General features: G+C 48.4%; 1 protein-coding gene across 1 annotated transcript in view; it reads left to right on the forward strand.

Moving 5' to 3' along the window:
- Nucleotides 1-22114, forward strand: part of CFAP54 (cilia and flagella associated protein 54) — a 2285874-nt gene that overhangs the window by 1241220 nt on the left and 1022540 nt on the right. The window contains exon 41 of the mRNA XM_086918163.1: nucleotides 5460-5612. Within this exon, the coding sequence (XP_086774289.1) occupies nucleotides 5460-5612 (153 nt within the window). The remainder of the gene's footprint in view (nucleotides 1-5459; nucleotides 5613-22114) is intronic.

Raw genomic sequence — 22114 nt, forward strand, 5'->3', positions numbered from 1 at the left:
CTACCAGATCTTAAGGAGGCCGAAGGTATGGGCTTTCTCATCAAGATCAATGACACTTTCACGTTTGCGGGTGCCTTGATCTATCTCCCCCTGGGCCCGTGTAAGGGCTTCCTGGAGAGCATTGGGGAGGCTTTGAGCACCCTGGCACTCCGGTTCTCTAATTTCACGATACTCGGGGACGTTAACATCCATCTGGAGTCCCCCACAGAGGCGCCAGCAATCTCTTTTAGGGACACCATGGTCGTCCTAGGGCTAGATATTCGTACCACACAGCCCACTCATGAGTCAGGCCACACTATTGACTGCATTTCTACCAATTTAACTGCACTTAAGACCAAACATCCTATGGCCCAAACATGGACAGATCATGCGCTTGTACCCTTCACTCTATCGCTAGAAGGGTCTAGGAAAGGCAAGCTGTATGGAAAAAACACTCAGGTTAGGCAGGAGGAATGGAAAGCCGTTATCGGACACCCAGAACTGGCTGAGTTGACCAGGGATTGTAGGCCTCAGCTGATAGGACATCCGGACGCGGATAACAACACTTTTAGGGAATGGATGTCCGAACTTAAAGACAAAGCAGGCCCGGCAAGATATAGTAATAGGACTGGCCAAAAGAGACAATCAGCTCCGTGGTTTGACCGGCTGCTTAAAGCAAAAACAAGGGCAGGTACTGAAAGCTGAGCGTAGATGGCGGAAAAGCTACTGCAATGAGGAGCACGGGAAATATAAAACAGCTAGGAGCGCATATCATGCACTGATCAAACAAGCTAAAATGAAGTTTTATACGGCAGCGATAGAGACTGCCAGTAACAAACAAAAAGCTATCTTTAAGATTGTAAATTTTAATAAGCCCAAAATATTAGGGCAAGAAATCCCGCCCTTAGAGAGTCTCTGTAATACCATCGAGGAGAAAGTACAGGGACTTACGAAGGATTTCGCAGTCCCTGACCTAGAGTCAGGAGATGGTAGCCGTGAGGGGAACCATGCAGCGGACCAGCTTGCGACCTTTCGGCCAATCAGTTTGGAGGAGACTGGCGGCCAATTCCGGTTCACCATTTGACCCATATCCCCCCTATGCTCCTACACTTGATTGTGGAGGTAGCTAACCCAGTGATCAATGAAATTGTAAACTTTTTATTGGCCACTGCCAACATACCTCCAGAATAGAAACTAGCGGCGGTTAAACCGCTTCAGAAAAAACAACTGCCCGACCCCACCACATTATCCAACCTCCGACCAATCTCATTACTTCCTGTACTGTGTAAGATCACAGAGTCTTTTGCTAACAAACAGATTACCAAGTTTCTGGAGGATAGCGAGGCGTGGTACCCCAATCAATCAGGTTTTAGAGCACAGCACTCTACCGAGTCAGCTCTCCTGTTCACCACCGATACCATCCGCATGGCTCTGGACCAGGGTAAGAAGGCCGTCCTGATCTTATTGGATCTGTCAGCAGCCTAAGATGCGGTCACGCATGCCATCCTGATTGACCGGCTAATAACATCTGGCATTACTGGCACAGTCCTGGAATGGATTAAGAACTTCTTGAGTGGCAGGAGACAAGTGATCACTTTGGGTGAATTTTGCTCAATGGAGAAACTCCTAACGACGGGAGTGCTGCAAGGGTCCAGTCTGAGCCCGACATTGTTTAATGTCTTTATTACCCCTCTGATCAGGCTGATATCATCATTTGGCATCGATGTGGTGGCATATGCCGATGATACCCAACTGATCCTGGTCCTTGATAAAGACACTCAGGACTGGGAAGAAAATCTCAAATGCTGCCTGACGGCTACATTCGATTGGATGAGGACAAACCACCTGAAATGTAATACGGGCAAGACTGAGATCATGCCAATGGGCCCACAAAATGAGTTTGTGCCCAAACTATGGTGGCCAGAGAAGGCAGAAATACCGCCTCACACCACTGACTCGGCCCGGAACTTGGGAATACATTTTGACACCGCCCTGTCTTTTAAGCAACAGGCACTGAAAGTAGCTGGGACATGTTTCGGCATCATCAAGGGACTAAGGAAGTTTTTCGATCTGGCTCCATTGGAGGCTAGAAAAACGGACACAGTTGCCCTTGTAACATCAAGGATAGACTACTGTAATAGTCTATATGCAGGGACTAACAAAGTGGTTACCCACAAACACCAGATGGTGCACAACGCAGCAGCCAGGTTGGTGCTGAAATGGCCGAAGAGATCTTCAGCATCTGCCGCATTAAACACCTTGCACTGGTTACCTATAATCAAAAGGGTCCTTTTTAAGATATTGATCATCACCTTCAGAGCCATCCACTCCTTAGGGCCAAAGTACCTACGGAAGAAGTTTTCTAGGTATCACCCAACACGTACCCTACGTTCCTCAAATGCTAATCTTCTGTCTGTTCCAGCCTTCAGACTTAGCACGAGAGCGGGTAAATCACTACCAGTACTAGAATCAAAAGCCTGGAATACGCTTCACCCTCACCTTCGGGCAATAGAGAGGGAAAAGGAATTTCGAAAGGAACTGAAAACCTGGATCTTTAAGCTACAGGACCCCAGCGCTAGAGCACTAGTGTGATAGTTGGACCGTCTCATACATCGTTGGGTCACTCATGGGCGCCTAGATGCTCCTTGAGCGACAGTAGCGCGGTATAAAAGACGCATTACATTACATTACATTACATAAAGGACTCTGCCAAGCAAGTAGCTCCTAAGTTGCCTGAAGAGGACCGTGTACATTTTTTGGAAGTGCTATCAGATACACAAGCGGCAGCCTGTTAAGTTATTCAGCCGGGTCTGGACACGGCGGACTCGGTCGCCTGAGTGATGGGCTCCTCAGTGGCTACCAGGAGGCAGGTACTCGGGGTTCAAGCCAGACGTGCAGGCTGCTTCGCGCGATCTACCCTTTGATGGATCTAGATTGTTTGGAACCAAGGCGGATTCTGCGATGCAGCATTTTAAGGGCAGTAGGGCTACAGCAAGATCCTTGGGCCTGCAGTCCCAGCCCAGAAGCTATGGATACAAAAAGTATTAAGGCTTTGAGAATGCAACTTCCTTTCAGGCTGTCAACAGCCACAGCTTTATCAGCAAAACCCTCTGTACAGGTCGTACAGAGGAAAGGGTAGAGGCCGTCTGCAAGGGGCCTCTCGACTACAGTCTTTCTCCTCCTCCTCCTCTCCTGTCCCCACCACCATTACCATGGGAAAGCAACTCTAGATCCCCCATCTTGGAGCATGCTAGTCCTGTAGGGGGACCGGGTGTCCCATTTTTCCCATATACTGTATGCATTTGTGTAATATTTTGTATACTGTATATACTTGTATTATGTTATGTTATGTTATGTTATATTTACTTTTGTATAGCGCGCGGCTACTCAAAAAGAGTGTCCCGGCGCTTTAAGTAAGGAGAGCTACAGCACAATAACATAACACAGTTAAAAGAAGACAAAAGGCAGAGAGGGCAAACAACAAAGCGGCCTACTGGGTAAACAACCAGGTTTTGAGACCTCTTCTAAAAGCAAGTAGGCTGGTGGCTCCCCGAAGTGTGAACAGCAGAGCGTTCCACAACTGTGGCGCCAGTAGTCCAAAGGAGCGACCTCCCAGGCGAGCTCTCTTCACTCGCGGGACAACCGCCAAGAGCAGGGATTCTGACCTCAGAGAACAAGCCGGATGGTAAAAGGCAAGTCTCTTTTGGAGGTACTTTGCTCCCACCGCATGGAGAGCCTTAAAGGCCAACGTCAAAGCCTTAAAGGCGATCCGTTTGCGGATAGGAAGCCAATGCAACGTCTGCAACAAGCCCGCTGCACTGGCACGTCTGTTCAGACCAAAGATCGCCCTCGCGGCAGCATTCTGCACGACTTGAAGCCGCTGTAGCAGATACTCTGGCAGGCCCAGGTAAAGAACGTTTGCGTAATCTAACCTAGAGCCGATCAGGGCCTGCACAGTCAGCTTCCTATGCTCCTCAGACAAAAGGGGAAGAAACCTCCGCAGCATCCTAAGGAGGCCGAAGCAGGTGCCCGACACACCAAGGATCTGGGATTTCAACGTTAGCCCCTTGTCCATCTTGACCCCCAAGTTCTTAGCAGTTTGGGATGAACAAGAAGGAGGGAACATATTGATGGGCCACCAAGCCTGCCAGTCTGGCTCCGTATCACACCCAAAGAAGAGTACCTCGGACTTATCGGAATTGCACTTGAGGCTGTTCAGTTGGAACCATTGAAAAACAGCCCCAAGGCAATCCCGGATACTCTCCCCATCAAAGTCTCCTCCTCTCTTACACGAGAAGAGGAGCTGGGTGTCGTCTGCATAGGATACGATCTGGGCCCCAAACGACTCCGCCAGCGCCGCCAAAGGGGTCATGAAGATGTTAAAAAGGGTCGGTCCACCCGTTTGCCTCAGGGGCACAGAAAAAATGGGTGGAACTGACGTCAGCATGATAACGAAGTCTTATGGCACTGGTGACGTCATACAGAGTCGTGAGCAGACCTGTGCTATTGCGATGTCTTCGTTGACGTGGGAGAGCTAAGAAAAGAAATTCAGTGGAATGCTGGCGCAGGGGTAATTCGAAATGTGAGGAATCCACAGGCCGAAACTGTATCGTCCAGAAAAAGCGCTACCGAAGGTAAGTAACTTGCTCATCTAAAGCATTACAGAATTACACCATAATTGGAGTTCTCATTTCTGTTGCTAAAAATGCAGCAAGAGGATGAGTATGAAAAGGCAACACGCTGGCTTCACATACAGACATATTGGTGTGCCCCTTGTTCTGAGAGGGAATATAAGGTGTCTTTGGGTTTGATTCAATGTCCTGTGCTTCTAAAATACTCATTTGATACTGAGCAAAGAAGAAATTGAAAAAATGAAGTTAGTTTAACACAGGAAGCCAGTTGCCTTGAGGTCTTTCGAGTAGTAGCTTGTGATCGTAAAAATATATGCACAGGAGCAAGGGATGGTGGTACTGTATGTATTTAAAAATACCTATATAGAGGAAACACAGTGCAACACGCAGTCATTTGTAATCAACAGAACACTGTTCAACATACTGCATTCTGCTTTGCCCTGCTGGATAATTTTAACTTCTTTCTGAAAATTAAATCATACAGAAAATGTAATGACTGGGAAAACAACTAGACCTTTTCCCAACCTGCGCTTTATTATTTTTGTCGCGAAAGGAGTGCCGTGGATACAGTCCATCACATCGCAGAAACTCACATTAATGTTTACACTCCACAGTTTTCTATCAGCTCTTTGTGCTTTTTCCTCACAAATTCATACCTCCTGACCCCATTTGCTGATTCGATCATTTTAGGGGCACTATAATCATTAAATGGTTTCCGTTTTGTTTAAACATTACTTAATAAGAACATGGTGTTTACAATTTTAAATATCAATAAAATGTTTGGATATGATATTACTGTTTTGTTCAGTGAAACATGTTTTAATTAGTTCACCTTTATTTTTGTTTTAGATGGAAAGCGAGCCAAATCCTTAGTCTGCGTTCCTCTAGATGTGAAGGATTCCCTTAAATGCTTTAGAGAAAGTTTGAATAAATCAAAGTACACAAGCAGAGCACTCAAGCACAGCAGAAAGTTGTTCTCGCTTTTTCTTTCTCAAATTCAAGGTAACATTTCAGTATCAGTATTTTCTAATTAATAATTATTCTACTGGAAAGTGTTAGAGCTGTATTTCGAAATACTTTGTTGATTAAATGTAGTGTGTGTATTTCCAGGATGGTGGTATCATTTTTCGAAATAGTAGGCATATTTTTTAATATTCTTTTTTTATAGCTTTGATAAGATTCCAAAAGACTTTGACAGCTATTCTTTTGCTCTGCTTTTTTACTACTGTGTGCAACTATTCAGTTATTGATTGTTGTGTTTCATTAATGGTCCACTGTTGTTTTCCCTATGTTGGCCTAACTGTGCATGTTGTAGGTCTCATTTTCCTTTGCACATGTTACTGTATAAACACGCTTGCTTTTGTGCCACATTGTACTTTCACACAGAACCTGCATATGTTTTCGTGTTCTGTTCTTTCTTGGGATTTAGTCTGAACACCACTGACAAGGTCAAACAACAATGTTACCTTGTTATTCTTCTGGCCAGGCACTAGTACCTAGACATAACAGAAGAATGCAGCTGTTTATTTGTACGTCTTTTCATATAGGTAGGTGAGCACATGAGCAAAAACACACATGTGGAATGAGAGTTCTGAGAATGGTAAGGTAACAGGTATTCCAGTAATCCTAGAGATCTTTCATGTATAGGAATTTAGCTTCAGCAGGAGGTGAGGATTGTTTAGGTTACTCTGTCCTATAAGCAACAGGGCTTTTCGTAGTATTTTTAGTATGCATTTGTTTTCTAATTGTAGCACGTATACTGCATTTCAGAGCATGATAGTTTAAATAAATATTCTAAACTTCCTTTGTGTATCCTGGTTATCTTATTGTGAACAAGTTTGAGTGAAAGAGCAAAAGTGTGTGTCCTGTTACCGCAACCCCTGAGAGTGTCGAGAGGGTTGTGTTCTGGGGGTGCCAATTCACTTGCTTCTCTGGGAAGGTTAGGAGGGCAAGTGAGGCACTATAGCTAGTCGGACTTGGGCTCGTTGATACTGAGGTGGTATGGTGACTCCTTACCTACATATAATGTTATATGGTTCCAAGCATTGTTCTGTTCTAGAGCAGAATCCCTGCAACATGGTCTGCATTGGAAAATATGTATTGCTTAGCACTGTCTTTAAAGTAAACCACTTGCCGAACCAAAGAGATCCACCTTTCATTACAGAATACAGATGCAATTACCTAGCCTTCCATGGCTCCATCTGATGATGTGAGTAGTTGAAATGCTTCCACCCCAGTGAAATAGATGAGCTTAAATCTGCCTTAGATGCAAAATTGTTAAACTTTGTTATAGATTCCATACCACATTCTCCAGCTAAAGATTACTCTAATGTCTTCTCTTCTTTCTTGCTGCAAATCATCAACCTCCTTGAATCAGCACCAACTCCCAGATTCCTGCAAAATCAGGCGCATCACTTCTCTATAAAAAGTTGAACATTGAAGGAAGTGTAGAATGGCAGCTGGAAGAATACATTAAAATATTCATCTCCAAGGTGATGTCCTATCTGTATCCCCTGCGGGTCACAGCACTCAACCATCCATTCTGAAAACACCAGGCAGCGCTTTACGTCTCTTTGATTAAGGACACTCCTGACTCCTAGTTCTACTTGTTCTATTAGTAGCAGTCGATACCATTGCTTGTGATACCCTGCTCAACATCCTAAAAATGACAGAATGGGCATTGATTGAACAGTGCTAAGCTAGTTCAGTACATATGTGTTTGACAAAATGCAACTAATCAAAGCATGAAATTCTTTCTCTACCTCTATCAATATCACTTGTGGATTATTGCAGTGCTTCATCCTTGCTCCTGAGCTCTTCAGCCTTTATCATGAATCACTAAGCACATCACTATTAAAACCCGGTATCTACAATATTCTGACAATTACTACCTGCACATTAGAAGCGAATTCAGCAACAGCCTCAAGACCCTCACCGCCTTCCTCACGGTCCTTCAAAACTGATTGGGAAACATGAAGCTAAAGTTTAAACTATCAGAACACTAAATTTCTCCTTCTCTCTTCAAACAAAGGCTTGAACTCAATGACAGCTTCCTGTCGAGCAGTCAACTAAACTCAAAGACAGGGACCTCACACCGATAATGATCACCTCAGCTAAATAGTTTGTCTCATCTCAGTAAACTATTCCAATTATATCAACGTGTCAAAGGGATGGTGAAGGAAGCTGGCTCTATCTAAAATTGTTCTGTACCTCAACTTTAGTTCTGACATTATCCCTACTGACCATTCAAGCCAAAGCCATCTGATGTTTAGATCCGGGAAATGTGCTACTAATTAATTCTGACTAAATCTCGCATAGATCCTCTCAAAGTGGCCCTCCATTTGGCAGCATGCCTTCGCTCCAATGCAAAATTATTTCAGCACATTACACCAATACTTTCATTATTAAGTTGGCACCCTATGTTCCGTTACCCTGCATTTAAGATTGCATTTTCACACACAAGGTGATTCAAAAGATCAAACATGAAAGTTTATTTCAAAACATCAGCTGACTGGCAAAAAAAACCTTAGGACACATAAGCTACACACACTAAGACTCTGAATGTTTTCTACCTTGAAACTATCACACTTTGGAAATGCACTATGGATCTGGAATGCTATGGCTACAGATATACATGCCAATTTTCACTTTTAAAAGGGTCCTGAAACAGCACTTCCTAAAGTAAATTTCTTAGCCTGCGCTCACCCATTGTATCAGATCTCCCCTAGTCTGCACTGCAAAGATATGAGTATATTTCTGTTTATATGCTCTAATTTATCCTTGTTCACTGTAATTTCTATGCCAATCTGTGTAACGTGCTATGCCACCCTGTGCCCAGAGTCATGACCCACTATAACTAGACTCTGTTCAACATGGAGCTTAAGGGGTTCTATGCGGATCAGGTCAAACGCCCGCTGAATGATACAAAACACAATGTGACCTGGCCCTACTACAAGAACAGATTCACTTGGACTTCATCTATATCTATAGCTACCACTGCTTTGTGTGCTACATGGGCAATTGCTTATGTCCTTTGTACCACTATGAATCCCTGTTCTCTTAATTGTTATGTTTCCCTCATATACACACCCTGACGTGCAGTGCAACACAAATACTATTAAACTAATGTGAAAAAATATGTGCACAGGTATGGGGTGCCTCACGGAAGTAACACTATGGGAGTCCACTGGCATGTTCTCACCAGTGGGCTCAGGTTCTCATCATTAGCACTACCTTACCAAACCAAAAAGAAATATAAACAAAATGTGCAGGTATAGTGAACAAACAGTTAACCAGTCAAAAGAGTACTGGTGATATAAGCGCTAGGACGTGTCTCCCTATTGCTTATGTTTCCTAACCCCAAATAAGGTGGAACCTGAGACTTTGGGATCACGTTATTTATAATAAAAATGAGCTAAACCTACACTAACTGTCCTATTTTATTCTGTTCCGTTGGTTTGCTCTCATTAAAAGACACTCTGTTGCCTTCTTTCTCCGTAGAGGGCCAGCATGTTTCATTGCCATGGGTTGTTTTCAGGAAATTTCTTGAATGCAAGGGTCAGTTCTCACCACTCTGCATTAATTTCGTATATAGATGAATACCGCTTAGGTGCCCTGCTTGGGCATACCGGTGACCCTCTTTTCGTTATCACTGTAGCGGTCTGTTCCCCGTGCTACTTCTTGTTAGTGCAGCATACTAACGTGTCCTCTCCACTATAACTAGACCCCAAGTAAATAAATAAACATAATAGAAATATTCACACCAATTCAGATTTAAAGTAGAAAGACTAGTGATCACCTGAGCTTGTTTTAACCTGTGGATTGCTTTGCTTGGCCTCACATTCCTTCCACCGTGTTTTTCACCTCGCAGCACAGAGAGAGTTTTGTTGGATGAATAATCACTCTGCAATTGCAGGCAGAGCAGAGTGACATATGTCGGTTTCTTTGTGGTCCCTTGGGAAAGGAGTGGCTGGTGTCAGTGATTTATGCAGTGGTGTCAGGGTGGAAGTATGGTGATGGTTGGTTGGTGGTGGTGGAATGTGTTAAAGTTGTGATGGGGTTGCTATGAACAAATGTAGTAATGTGGTGTGGATGGTAATGCAGGCTGGCAGCTGATATTAATGAGCTAGATGTTGACAATACTCCGCTTCAGCCTTGAAACATAGAGCTGGAAACTGGTAGCGGATTGCAGTGCTGCGCTAGTGGTACAGTGCCATGGAGAGGAGTGTTGGGGTGTAGCAGCGGTTTACTGAGGTAAATGAGATGATGTTGCAGGCCCTGTGAATGATGAAGAAGCCATGTTGAGGCCTCAGCATTAATCAGAAAATGTCTGCGACCTCAACATTTCTTTGGTGCTGCGAACATGATACTGACTGCATGCAAGGGTATTAGGCAAATTGTACATCTCCTACAATGATCTAGAGCACAGGGGTCTATTGAAGATAAGAAAAACATACTGATTCAGTAATTTGTTAGACATTTGTACTGAAAGTGTGTCATGAATCTGAAAGAAACAGGTTAGTATTAGATTCCTTACCTTAGAATATCCCCAGGCGTCAGACTGGATCCGGAAAATTTTGCGTAGCAGTACCCCTGCTTGTCGGTAGGCACCGTCTGCGGCTCTGCGTCTGTCGTTGGCGCCGGGATGACGTCGTCGGAGTGCTTAGACGCCGCCCTCGCACGCTGACGTCAGTTCTTCTTTTTTCCGCGCCAGCAAGCTCAGGTCCGGAGAAAGTGGTACCCTTTAGTCACTTTTTGACTAAGCTTTTTTTGGATCGGTTTCGAGTCCTACGACTCCATCGGTGCCGGTAAGGATGCCCAGGTTCAAGCCCTGTGCCGGCTGCAGCCGACTGATGTCGGTTACCGACCCCCATCCCCGGTGCCTACATTGCCTGACAAGTCGTGCCCTGACTGTCGGGCCTTGACATCAAAGGCTAGGCGGGAGCAGTCCCGTAAGCGCCTCGAGCTCCGGCAGTTGGCCCCACGCCGTTCGAGGTCCTGGTCCGGAAGGAGGTCGAGGGACCGGTTGCGGGGCTGGAGTCATCACAGCTCGGCAAGTCGACACCACTCGTCGGGCTCCAAGTTCTCAGGTAAGAGGCACAAGAAGTCGAAGAGGCGGCATCGCTCTTCTGACTCCCCCCGACACTTGGGCGATGCGGACGGCGGTTCGGGTGACACAACCCACGCGGCTCCCCCGGAGCCGCAGGCGTTGCGGCCTGCTCCATACCCACCAGTCCCGGGGCAGAACGTGACACCGGAGGAGATGGAAGCCTTCCTTATGGCCATGAGGTCGCTCTCTCCTCCGTCAGGTTCCGCGGCGCCATCGGGCCAAGCGGCCCGACCAGGAGCCCAAGCGGGCTGTGTGCTTCGGCCCCGGCGCCGTCGGGTGCTTCGGCCCCAGCGCCATCGGCGACTTCGGTCCCGGCGCCGCAAGGCCCCACTGGATCCGGTTCCAGGTCGCCGCTGGTCGACCTTTTGGCCCCGCTGGCGTCTGCCCCTAGGGTGTCATCCCCGGCGTGGTCCCCGTATATCGCCATCCCTGGTCCACCCCTCGGTCCGATCCGGCATCAGAGCGGCGTCACTCGACACCGCATTTGCGCCAGCCGAAGAGGAATTCTTTGAAGATACGGGTCCATCCTTTATCCCTGAATTTCAGGACATGGACAACAAGGGAGACTGGGGGGGTCTGAGGACCCCCTGGCACGTGAGTGCCAGTCATTTCAGGACTGGACATAGGAACCAGTGGCCTGGATACCTCCCCAGACACTGGTTTTGTCTCCCCTCCTACCGTGGCTACGAAGGAGGGGGCTGCTTATAGTGTGGTGCTGATGAGGGCAGCCAAGGCCTTGGCTCTTGAGCTCCCCGCCATAACGGTGAGGTCTAACATCCTCACGGAGGTCCTTAAACCGCAGGTAAGCTCCCCAGAGCCTCTACTGCCGTTTAATGAGGCTCCCACAGACGTCCTGTTGGGCACTTGGTCCAGGCCCACTACAGGTCCCCCTGTGGATAGGAACGTCGCTAGGTGCCACCGCCCAGCCCCTGGTGACCCTAGTTTCTTGTCCACCCACCCCACCGCCGAGAGCCTGGTGATCCAGGCCTCTACTTCCCAATCCGGATTCCCGACTGCCCCACCAGATCGGGAATCCACGAGGTATGAACAATTCGGAAAGAGGATGTTCTCCTCCCTTAGTTTGGGGTTGCGGTCCGTCAACACCGCATGCCTCTTGGGCCGTTACACCCACTCTCTGTGGGATACGGTTGCGGCCGTGCAGCCTGGGAGCCTGGGCGAAACTCGCTCAAGCCCTTGCGGAGGGAAGGGACGCAGCGCGGAACTCTATAATATGTGGACTGGATACAACGGACTCGCTAGGAAGAGCGGTTTCCACGTTTGTGGTGGTTCGCCGCCATGCCTGGCTGAGGTCCGCCAACTTTTCGGCCGATATCCAAAACACCCTTATGGACATGCCGTTCGATGGCAGTCACCTCTTCGGTGGCAAGGCAGATCATGCGCTGGAACGCTTTAAGGACTCCAGGGCTACGGCCAAGTCCTTAGGCCTGTCGGCCCGCTCCAGCAATCTTCTGCCCAGTGCTCCTTTCGTGGCCACGGAAGGGGTGTTCCCACACGTCCTGCCAGTCACGGGCAGCAGACTAACATTCAGCGAGGGGGCCGACGTGGTTACCGTCGCGGCAGTAACAGGGGACAACGGCGCGGCCATTCCACATCTACCCCCACAGCATGCACCTCAAAGCCTTCCTAGTCCGAGCTTTCAGGCCCATTTGACACCAGTGGGGGGAAGGGTTCGCCATCACCTCCTCCACTGGCACACTATCACATCGGACAGGTGGGTGCTGGAATTCGTCCGAAGGGGCTACTCCCTCCCCTTCGAGGCGACTCCTCCAGCCATGCCACCGCAGTACCACCGCGTGTGGGGGGATCACTTGCAACTTCTGCAAGAGGAAGTTTCGGCCCTCTTGGCCAAGGGGGACATCGAGCGGGTTCCTGTGCCAGAAGTAGGACATGGTTGTTACTCCCACTACATTCTGGTTCCCAAGAAGGGCAAAGGGGGCCTACGCCCTATCTTGGACCTAAGGAACGTCAACGGCTTCCTCCGGAAGGAGAAGTTCAAGATGCTGACTTTGGCTCAGGTCTTGTCTGCCCTGGACCCGGGAGACTGGATGGTAGCATTAGACTTGCAAGGACGCATATTTTCACATCCCTGTCCTGCCGGCCCACCGGCGCTACCTGCGGTTCACGGTAGGCCATGAGCACTTTCAGTTTACTGTGCTCCCCTTTGGCCTTGCCAGCGCCCCACGGGTGTTCACGAAAGTGATGGTGGTGGTCGCAGTTCACCTGCGCAGGTTAGGGGTTTCAGTCTTCCCCTACCTCGACGACTGGTTGTTAAAGGCGGGCTCGCCCCAGACAGTCGTCAGCCACCACCAGACTACGGCCGACCTCCTGCACCTGCTGGGGTTCTCCATCAATGTGCCGAAGTCACACCTGTGTCCCTCTCAGAAGCTCCTCTTCATCGGAGCAGTTCTAGACTCGGCGCAGTTTTGGGTTTATCCTACCGAACAGCGGGTTCGGGATATTCAGGCTCTGATTCCAATCTTTCAGCCGCTATTCCGAGTTTCGGTCAAGTTGACACTGCGGCTTCTGGGGCTGATGGTCTCCTGCATCCTTCTGGTGCATCACGCCAGGTGGCCAATGCGGGCTCTGCAGTGGGACCTGAAGTTTCAGTGGGCCCAGCATCAGGGTAACTTGTCCGACCATGTCTTGATCTCGGAGGGCACTGCAAGACAGTTGCAGTGGTGGCTCACGGACCGTGATTGGGTCAGTGGCAGATCCCTCTCCCTACCCCAACCGGAGCATGTAGTTGTGACAGTCGCGTTCCTTTAGGGCTGGGGGGCCACATGGGAGAGGCGGAGATCAGAGGCCTCTGGTCTCCGGCGGAGTCCCAGCTCCACATCAATCTTCTGGAGCTGCGGGTGATCCGGCTTGCCCTGAAGGCATTCCTCCCCTCTGTCCGGGGGAGTGTAGTGGAGGTGTTCACGGACAACACCACCGCCATGTGGTACTGCAACAAAAAGGGCGGGCAGGTTCCCAGAACTCCAGGGCGGACAAACTCAGCCGTCGGTGCATGATGGATCACGAATGGCGTCTTAACTCGGACGTGGCGCATGGTCTCTTTTAGCAGTGGGGAGAGCCTTGGTTAGATCTATTCGCCACAGAAGAGAACGCGCAATGTTATCAGTTCGGTGCGTTGGAGTTGCCAAGGCGGCGCTCGCTCAGAGATGCTTTTCGTCGCAATTTGAGTTGCGGTCTGTTGTGCGCCTTTCCGCCTATACCACTTCTGCTCAGAGTGCTGAAGAAGATCAGGCGCGACTGGGCCCAAGTCATCCTTGTAGCTCCGGACTGGGCACGAAGATACTGGTATGCCGAGCTACTCAGCATGTCAGTCGATCCCCCGATTCGTCTGCCTCTTCAGGAGGACCTTCTGTCACAGCAGCAGGGGACGGTCCTCTACCCGAACCTTTCCAGCCTCCACCTTCATGCGTGGAGATTGAGCGGCCACAGTTGAGGCCATTTGACTTGCTTCCTGAAGTCTGTGATGTGATTATCTCAGCCAGGCGTCCCACCACAAAATCGGTTTACACCTGCAGGTGGAACAAACTTGTGGCATGGTGCACAGCAAAGGCTGTGGATCCGCTTTCTGCCCCCTTTTTGAGGTTCTCCTCTTTCTTCTTTCTCTTGCCCAGCAGGGCTCTGCTCTGGGCACTCTAAAGGGCTACGACTCTGCCATTTCCGCCTTCTTAAGGCTCCCTGATCAGCCCTCTTTGTTCAAGTCCCCAGTTGTAAATAGGTTCTTGATGGGCATCACTCATATGTTTCCTCCTGTTCCTTTCGTGATGCCTCAGTGGGACTTGAACCTTGTTCTGACTTATCTGATGTGCGCTCCCTACCAGCCACTTCATAACTGTCCTCTTCGTCTCCGTACTCTTAGGACTGCATTCCTGGTTGTCATCACTTCTGCCAGGAGAGTGAGTGAGCTCCAGGCTCTTTCTTCTCAACCTCCTTTCCTTTCTGTCCATCTGGACAAAGTTGTGTTGTGGACGCGGCCCTCTTTCCTGCCCAAGGTAGTCTCAGTCTTCCACATCGGGCAGTCCATCACCTTGCCCACCTTCTTTCCGCCTCCGCATCCCTCGAAAAAAGAAGAGAGGCTCCACCGTCTGGACCCAAAACGTGCGCTCTGATATTATCCGGATCGCACATGCCAATTCCGGGTGGATGACCAACTCTTTGTTGGCTACGTGGGTGCTAAGAAGGGACGGGCGGTACACAAACAAACCATTTCTCGATGGGCCGTCTTGTGCATCAAGGCTTGTTATTCTCTGGCTAAAAAGGAGCCTCCTGTGGGGCTACGTGCCCATTTCGCTCGGGCCACGGTGGCTACTACTGCCCTGGGTCGGGGAGTCCCCTTGCAGGACATCTGTTAGGCAGCTAAGTGGGCCTCGCCTCACACGTTCGCAAGACACTACTGCCTGGACAGCCAAGTCCAGAGAGATGGCTTTTTCGGCCGTTCCATTCTCAAGGACTTTCTGGTGTGATCATTGGTTCGCAGACCCACCACCGGGGTTGGTATTGCTGGGGTATCTATTCTGAGGTAAGGAATCTAATACTAACCTGTTTCTTTCAGATGCAGAAGTTACTTACCTTCGGTAACGATATATCTGTAAGAAACAGTAGTTAGTATTAAATTCCTTACCACCCCACCCATCCTCCCCGTTCTGCGAACCGATATTCACTATAAGCTTTTCTTGAAAGTATAACATTTTAGCCTGCAATTAAACAAAACACTGTATGATAGGATCACTGAAACATGCAGAGAGAGAGATGATGGATAGTATACAAACTATACAAACAACTAAACTTAAGAACAGTTCTGTTAACAACATGCAAATAAAAGGTGTCAACTATTTAAATGGAATGGGTATTGTGGTCGAGGACAGATTCCACAACCGTTACTTAGCTTCCCCACCTTTCCTACAGCCATCTTGTTAGCTTAAGCAGTACTGTGTGAGGAAAGGTAGAAATCCCCCAGAGTTGTATTAGCTTTAAAGGAATCTTGTGCAAATATTCATTTGGTAATTTGGGTGATACCGGTGCACACCTTCTTTCCCATTCATTAGTCGTGAAACAATTTCTTTAAACAATACATAAAGGGAGCAAAATTGTTTAAGAGGGGGCGTGGCCGGGTAAGATGGCCGAACGGACGTAGGCCGTCTTGGCTCCCAGTCCACGCGCTATTCGGATCGGATTCTGGCGCTTACCTGAGGCTAAAACGACCGCAGAAAGATCCTTCCTGCAGCGGAGGATGTGAGGCATTGGCTCAGTCTGTCCTACTACCCCGGGAGTGCGTGTACCGGCCTCATTCTGCCTCGCTCTGTCCCGTGGGGGAAGATCAGCGAGATCTAAGATGGTGGCCCGAGCCCTGCCACGATGGGAGGCTCCCCGGTCCTTCTACTAGAGTTATGGGCACTGGTTGTCTTATAAATGCAGCAGCGTTTTGCCCTCATAGCAGAATGCCTTGAGACGCTTCCGGGGGCTTGTTCTTGGGCGCTAAGGGGATAGGGGTACTTTGGATCGCAGTTGCCTGACCCTGACATGACGGCCATACTCCACCAAATTCCGGCAAGCACTGACCCTTGAATCCCTGGGCTCACAGACATCTGCCATACCAGAGGAGGGCTGTGCACAGAGAGGGAGTGTGAGTCGTGGCTCCCTCTTTACGAATGCCGCGGGACCGACGACAGTCTGCAACTACCCGGGGGCCTTTGGATAGCGCTCCACACCATTGAGCACCTACCCACCTGCACGGACACCCAGTCTGAATAGTAAGGGAGATGCCTGTACACTGCCATCCCATGATGGTTAATCATGCATGCTACCCACAGTAGTGGCTAGATACCTCGTACTGGAGATCACCTACTCTCCCTAGAGGCCTCCCCTTCCTTTCTCCCCTTAAATAAGCTGGGTGCAGATCATTGCCTTCATCATATCCAGGGTAATTAATTGTGACAGGGCACCCTCACTCCTGCACTGCAATGTCGACATCATCGGGCAAGCGAGCAACAGACCTAGCTGGTGACCTGAGGGGGGACCACCACTGCCCTGACAGAGCTGCTCCTTAGTGCTACGTGGACGTCTCTCAATCCACCCTTCATGATCCGATTATGGCTGGCCCTGGAGTGCCTCCATCACCCTTGACAGAGCTGCAGGGATTCGTGTGACCTCATCCATACGCCACCGAAGAAGGGGACGAGCAAGACGTCAAGTAAGCTATCAGACTTCTTCACGTCTACAGACAAACGCCCAACGCACAAAGGCCGACCTATTGAATATGTTTAAGGACTTTAAAACTGAATTGCGCAATGAACTCAGTCAAGACATTAAATCCTCAATGGACCAACTGCGGACAGATCTCCCTCCATCCAACATGATGTGGACTCTCTGGGTACTAGAGTGCTGGACCTGGAGGCGCAACATCAAGAGCAAGAACAACTCTCTACCGAACTATGCGAGGCTGTCCGTGCCCTCAAGGAGCAGTTGCAACAGACGCAGATTAAGGCAGAGGACCTCAAAAACAGAGCACGGAGGGAGAACATACGTCTCAGGGACTTGGAGGAAGGCGCCGAAGGGTGCAGACCTAGAGGCTTTCATAGAGGGACTCATCGCGGAGATCCTGAGCCCCCAGATCCTCAAGATAAAATTGGACAGAGTCCACTGGGTGAGAAGCATACAGAACGGCAAGAAGAAGAGACCCCGCAACATCATGGTGAAATTCCACTCATACAAAGTGAAGAAGACCGTGCTCCAGGCGGCCAGGGCGAAAGATTCCATCTCCTTTCAGGGTCACTCTTGCACCATCTATCAGGATGTAGCGCCATCTACACTAGCACAGAGACAACTGTTCAGACCTGTCACCACTAAACTGCAAAATGACAAAATCAGGTACCGGTGGACCTACCCGTTTGGACTCAGTTTTGAATTCCAGAACAAGCAATGCCACATAACTGACTTAAAGGAAGGTTTGGATCTTCTGGGCCTTCCCTCCGAGGAGGATGGCCCCACCCAAGGCTAAAATGGGGATCCCTCACAGGGCTCAACGTCAGCTTCCACCTGGTCAGTGGGTCCGTGCAGGGGCCGCCGATGAACCCTAACAGACTGCACCATGGGAGTTGAGTGATCTATTACCTAAACCAGGACTGGTCTTCATGGTCCTCTGAACAATCATCATTGAGGCCGATGTCTCTGGATATATCCAGTGGCAACATCTACAGACCTGCTCTACCCGCAAACTCCCGCCTTTGGACTCCTCTCCTGGCCCTGTTTCTGGGGCTCCAGCCCTCTGTGCAAGATGTGGAGACATCACGGACTAAGATGGCTTCATACGTAAGAACAGTGCTGTCTCCTTTTGTCTAAAATAAGGCGGGTTTGGAGCCTTGTATCATAACTACTTTTCTTTCTATATTGTTATCTGGGGCCCTGCTAAGTGTTCTATTCTCCATTGCAGATAACTTACCTTTGTTGTCCTTCTAGACGTGGGTCTGTCTTATGGCCTGCTTTCCAGCCGCACAAAGATGTTTTTCAAATGAGAAATTTACTGTGATGGGCGTGGACTGGTTCCACGGACCTGTTGTCCCCCCTGGGCCTTGAGGGCGGCGTTTTATCCCCACAAAGGGGACCTAGTAGTAGTTTTTGCATTGTATATTTGTTAATGTTTGTTTTCAATTTTTGGGGGGTTAAGCGGAGGGAGTGGGAGGGAGATGGTGGCGGATTTTTAACAATTGACTGTGTGGGTCTCTCTTGTAGCGTAGTTCCTATTTTCCCAATAGGCCCTGCGCATTGGAATAACATAAACAGTAGTATCGACGTAGAAGTGCGGATCTTCCAGGCCTCCACTGACTATGCTAAACTTAATTGGGTTTGTTACCAACTAGCTCAGAGGTCACTGGAAACTTTCTTGACTGAAATAGGAAGTGATCAGCTTCCCTGGCACAGACAAGAAGGGATTCAGTTTTCCAACAACCGTGCAACATGACAACTTTGCTCCTCAGATCAAGAGTCAATCTCTAGGGTCGTGTGAAACAATAGACAGTTATTTTACTCAGTCAGGTTGGTGCAGATTACTTTCACAATATGTAGAGAATAGAGAGACGGGCGTTTGTCAATAAAAGGTTAACATTTATTGAACAGTCTTTCTTCTCGTACAAGAGAAATGAATTGCCACAATTGCAAGACTTGTTATTATAAAAAGTACGTACAGTAAGATAAGTATTGCGAAATAATACTGTAAAAGCATTGATATGGTTTCTTAGCCATACAATGGTTTAAAAGTAATAAAACATATATACATTCATATATACATTAGGCTAAAATACTCAACTGGTGCTTCTAACTACGCCTACCCCAGTGTACCTGACCTAAGCCTAATACTTGGGAGGGGAGTAAGTAAGTAGCTTTAAGTTTAAGTTGGTTTTGCCAAGGTTTGCTTCAAGAATTCTCTCTCAAGGGTTTAGTCAACACCATACCTCTGCAATAGAATGATGGAGGTCTGGTATCTCCCTCAGGACTCGATATCCCAGTCACCCGCAAGGGTAGACCAGAAACGCCGGAGCTGGATTTCTCTGCAGGAGAAAGACAGCGTCTGTTCTTCAGCGCGTCGAGGAGGAGGAGGGGCAGCGTCCGCAGGCAGCTTGCATCTGCTGGGCTCTTGCAGGGGACGGCTGTTCAGCTCCTAGGTTCACCACACCATTGTTCGCAAGTTAGCAGCAATAGCGGTAGCGATAGCAGCTATGGTATCATCAGCATGACAGCTTCTTCAGCTTCAGCGAAGATAGCAGCGATGGCATTGAGGCAGCTAGCTTCACCAACAGCAACGAGACAGCGTTTGCTTAAGGCAACATTGGTAATATTTATACCTGAAAGGTGCCTTGTTTGACGTAAGTTTGCTGGACATAAGACGTCAATACAGATGTCACTAGGAAGTGATCGTCTATCAGTGCTCATTAGAGTTCTATTACTAATCAAAACACAGCAAGCGGGGATTTCCAGGTTTGCTGAGTTTTTATCTTGTTGAAGAACTCGGAGTGTTAATCTAGGAATCTCAGATAGTGACTTCTGCTCTGTCATTGCACTAATTGGTTGCAAAGGAAGTGGCAGAGAAAGCTATTCTGGAATGTGGCTCTGTTCGTGTGAAGCCAGAGATGAGTTTCTGAATATTGTACTTGAACGGTTATGCCAATATAGGGAATAAATGGATTTATAGCCGAATAGGGGCATAAGGTCACAGTATCGATCAGGATCCTAGATTAGAACGCTACACTCTGATCTTTGCAAACTCACAGTTGACGCGACATTGCGCTGTACAACACCTTGGGGGCAGACGAAGACCTGGGACACAGCGGGGCTGCTGGGGCTCTTAGAGAAGCGTCGTTTTTCCCTTTAGTATAATGCCGATCACTATTGGAACTTGGACTGTTAAGCTTCTTAACTCCCCCCAAAAACGCCTTAGACACAAACACAATCCTCTAATTTATAGACCATCAGCTCACACGAAACTCAGAGGAGTGGCGATCATCTCCTGTTCTTCCATACGATTCCAACCAATAGGACTTCATAGTGATAAAGATGGCCGCTGGGTTATGGTCAAGGGTCTTATGAGAGGGAAAATATGAATTTTGTAGCAGTGTATGCCCCCAATACTGGACAGACGGTTTTCTTACACACACTACTGGGGAAATTAACAGACTTTGTGGAGGGACCAATGATCCTCATGGGTGACTTTAATCTGACCTAGCAGAAAGATCTGGATAGCATGCACGCACACCGCTCGGACATGGGCTCCTTCTCCATGGACACACAGCAGCGCATGCATGACATGGGCCTTCTAGACGCTTGGCGCACTCTCTATTCACAGACCCCGGACTACAATTTCTATTCTCATTTCCAGCGTACATACTCTCGGCTTCAATACATTTCTATTAGACAATCTCTTCAGGGTGCCCTACAGGAAGCTAAGATATTCCCCCTTTCAGTATCAGATCATAGCATACTTTCTATATGCCTCTCTTGGTGTGGGAGCGCCTCGACTACTCCCAGGTGGTACTTCCTGATTTCGCTTGCACGAGACAAGGAATCCTGTACCAGATAAGAGAAACCATTGCTGAATTCTTTGCTATCAATAAACCGGAGGACACGTCGGAGTCTACCACCTGGGACACATTTAAGGCAGTCTTCAGGGGGAAATGTATTGCCCTTAATTCGGCGTTGAACGGGCAACGCATTAGAGAGAGGTAGCAGCTGGAGACAGAGCTATCTTCTCTTGAAATACCCACAAATCGAATCCCACGCGGCAAACCCTGTGCAACTTAACAACGCTTCGGGGTAAACTCCGGGCTATTTATAATAATAGGGCGGAGTTCTTGCTTCTCAAGCTGCGACATCTATCATACACCCAGTGCAACAAAACTGGCAAACAACTTGCCAAACAGCTAAAAGGTAAACAAGAGAGAGAGTACATAGGTGGCATACAGGGGCCCTCTGGGGAACTTACACATAAGGACGAGGACAAAGCTGAGTTCTTTGGTTCCGTTTACGAAAACCTCTATTCGGGGGAGGCCCTAGATTCGGCAGCCAACAAGATTATTTCCAGACATTGCCCCTACCCGAAGAGTCTGCTGAATGGAACGAATTATTCACCGCCCCTATCACCTTAGAGGAGATTAACTTTGCTATTTAAGCTTTAAAACCCCACAAAGCCCCTGGCCCGGACGGATATACCGCCCTCTTCTTTAAGACATTTGCCCCTGATATAAGCCTGCACCTTGTGCGACTCTATAACAAGATGGCAGAAGAGGGCGAGACCTCTGGCACCATGTCCGAGGCCATGATTTGTATGATACTCAAACCAGGGAAGGACCCTCATCATTACGCCTCTTATAGGCCTATTGCCTTGTTAAATCTTGACGCGAAACTGTACTCCCTCATTATAGCTAAATGACTGAACGACCTCATGCCCGACCTTGTACACCCTGACCAGTCGGAATTTATTAAAGGTCGTTAACACCCGTCGAATTATACACCTGATCGAGAAGACCAACAGACATCAAATCCCTGCGGTATTACTAGGGTTGGATGCTGAGAAAGCCTTCGACAGGGTTGACTGGACATTCCTATTCCACACACTCGTCTAAATTTCTTACTATGATTCGAGCCAATTATCTCCACCCCCGCTCTAAAGTGGTGGTCAATGGGGTCCAATCATCTTGCTTTATCCACTCTAGAGGTACAAGACAGGGGTGCCCCCTATCACCCCTACTCTTCGCTCTTTGTATTGAGCCATTAGCACTAGCGATTAGGGCTAATCCTGGAATCCAGGCGATACCATTCACGGGTAGACACATAACATTTCCCTCTTTGCGGGCAATGTCCTCTTGTCCCTCTC

This window comes from Lissotriton vulgaris, chromosome 1_1 (assembly GCF_964263255.1).
Source record: "Lissotriton vulgaris chromosome 1_1, aLisVul1.2, whole genome shotgun sequence".
NCBI classification, from domain to species: domain Eukaryota; kingdom Metazoa; phylum Chordata; class Amphibia; order Caudata; family Salamandridae; genus Lissotriton; species Lissotriton vulgaris.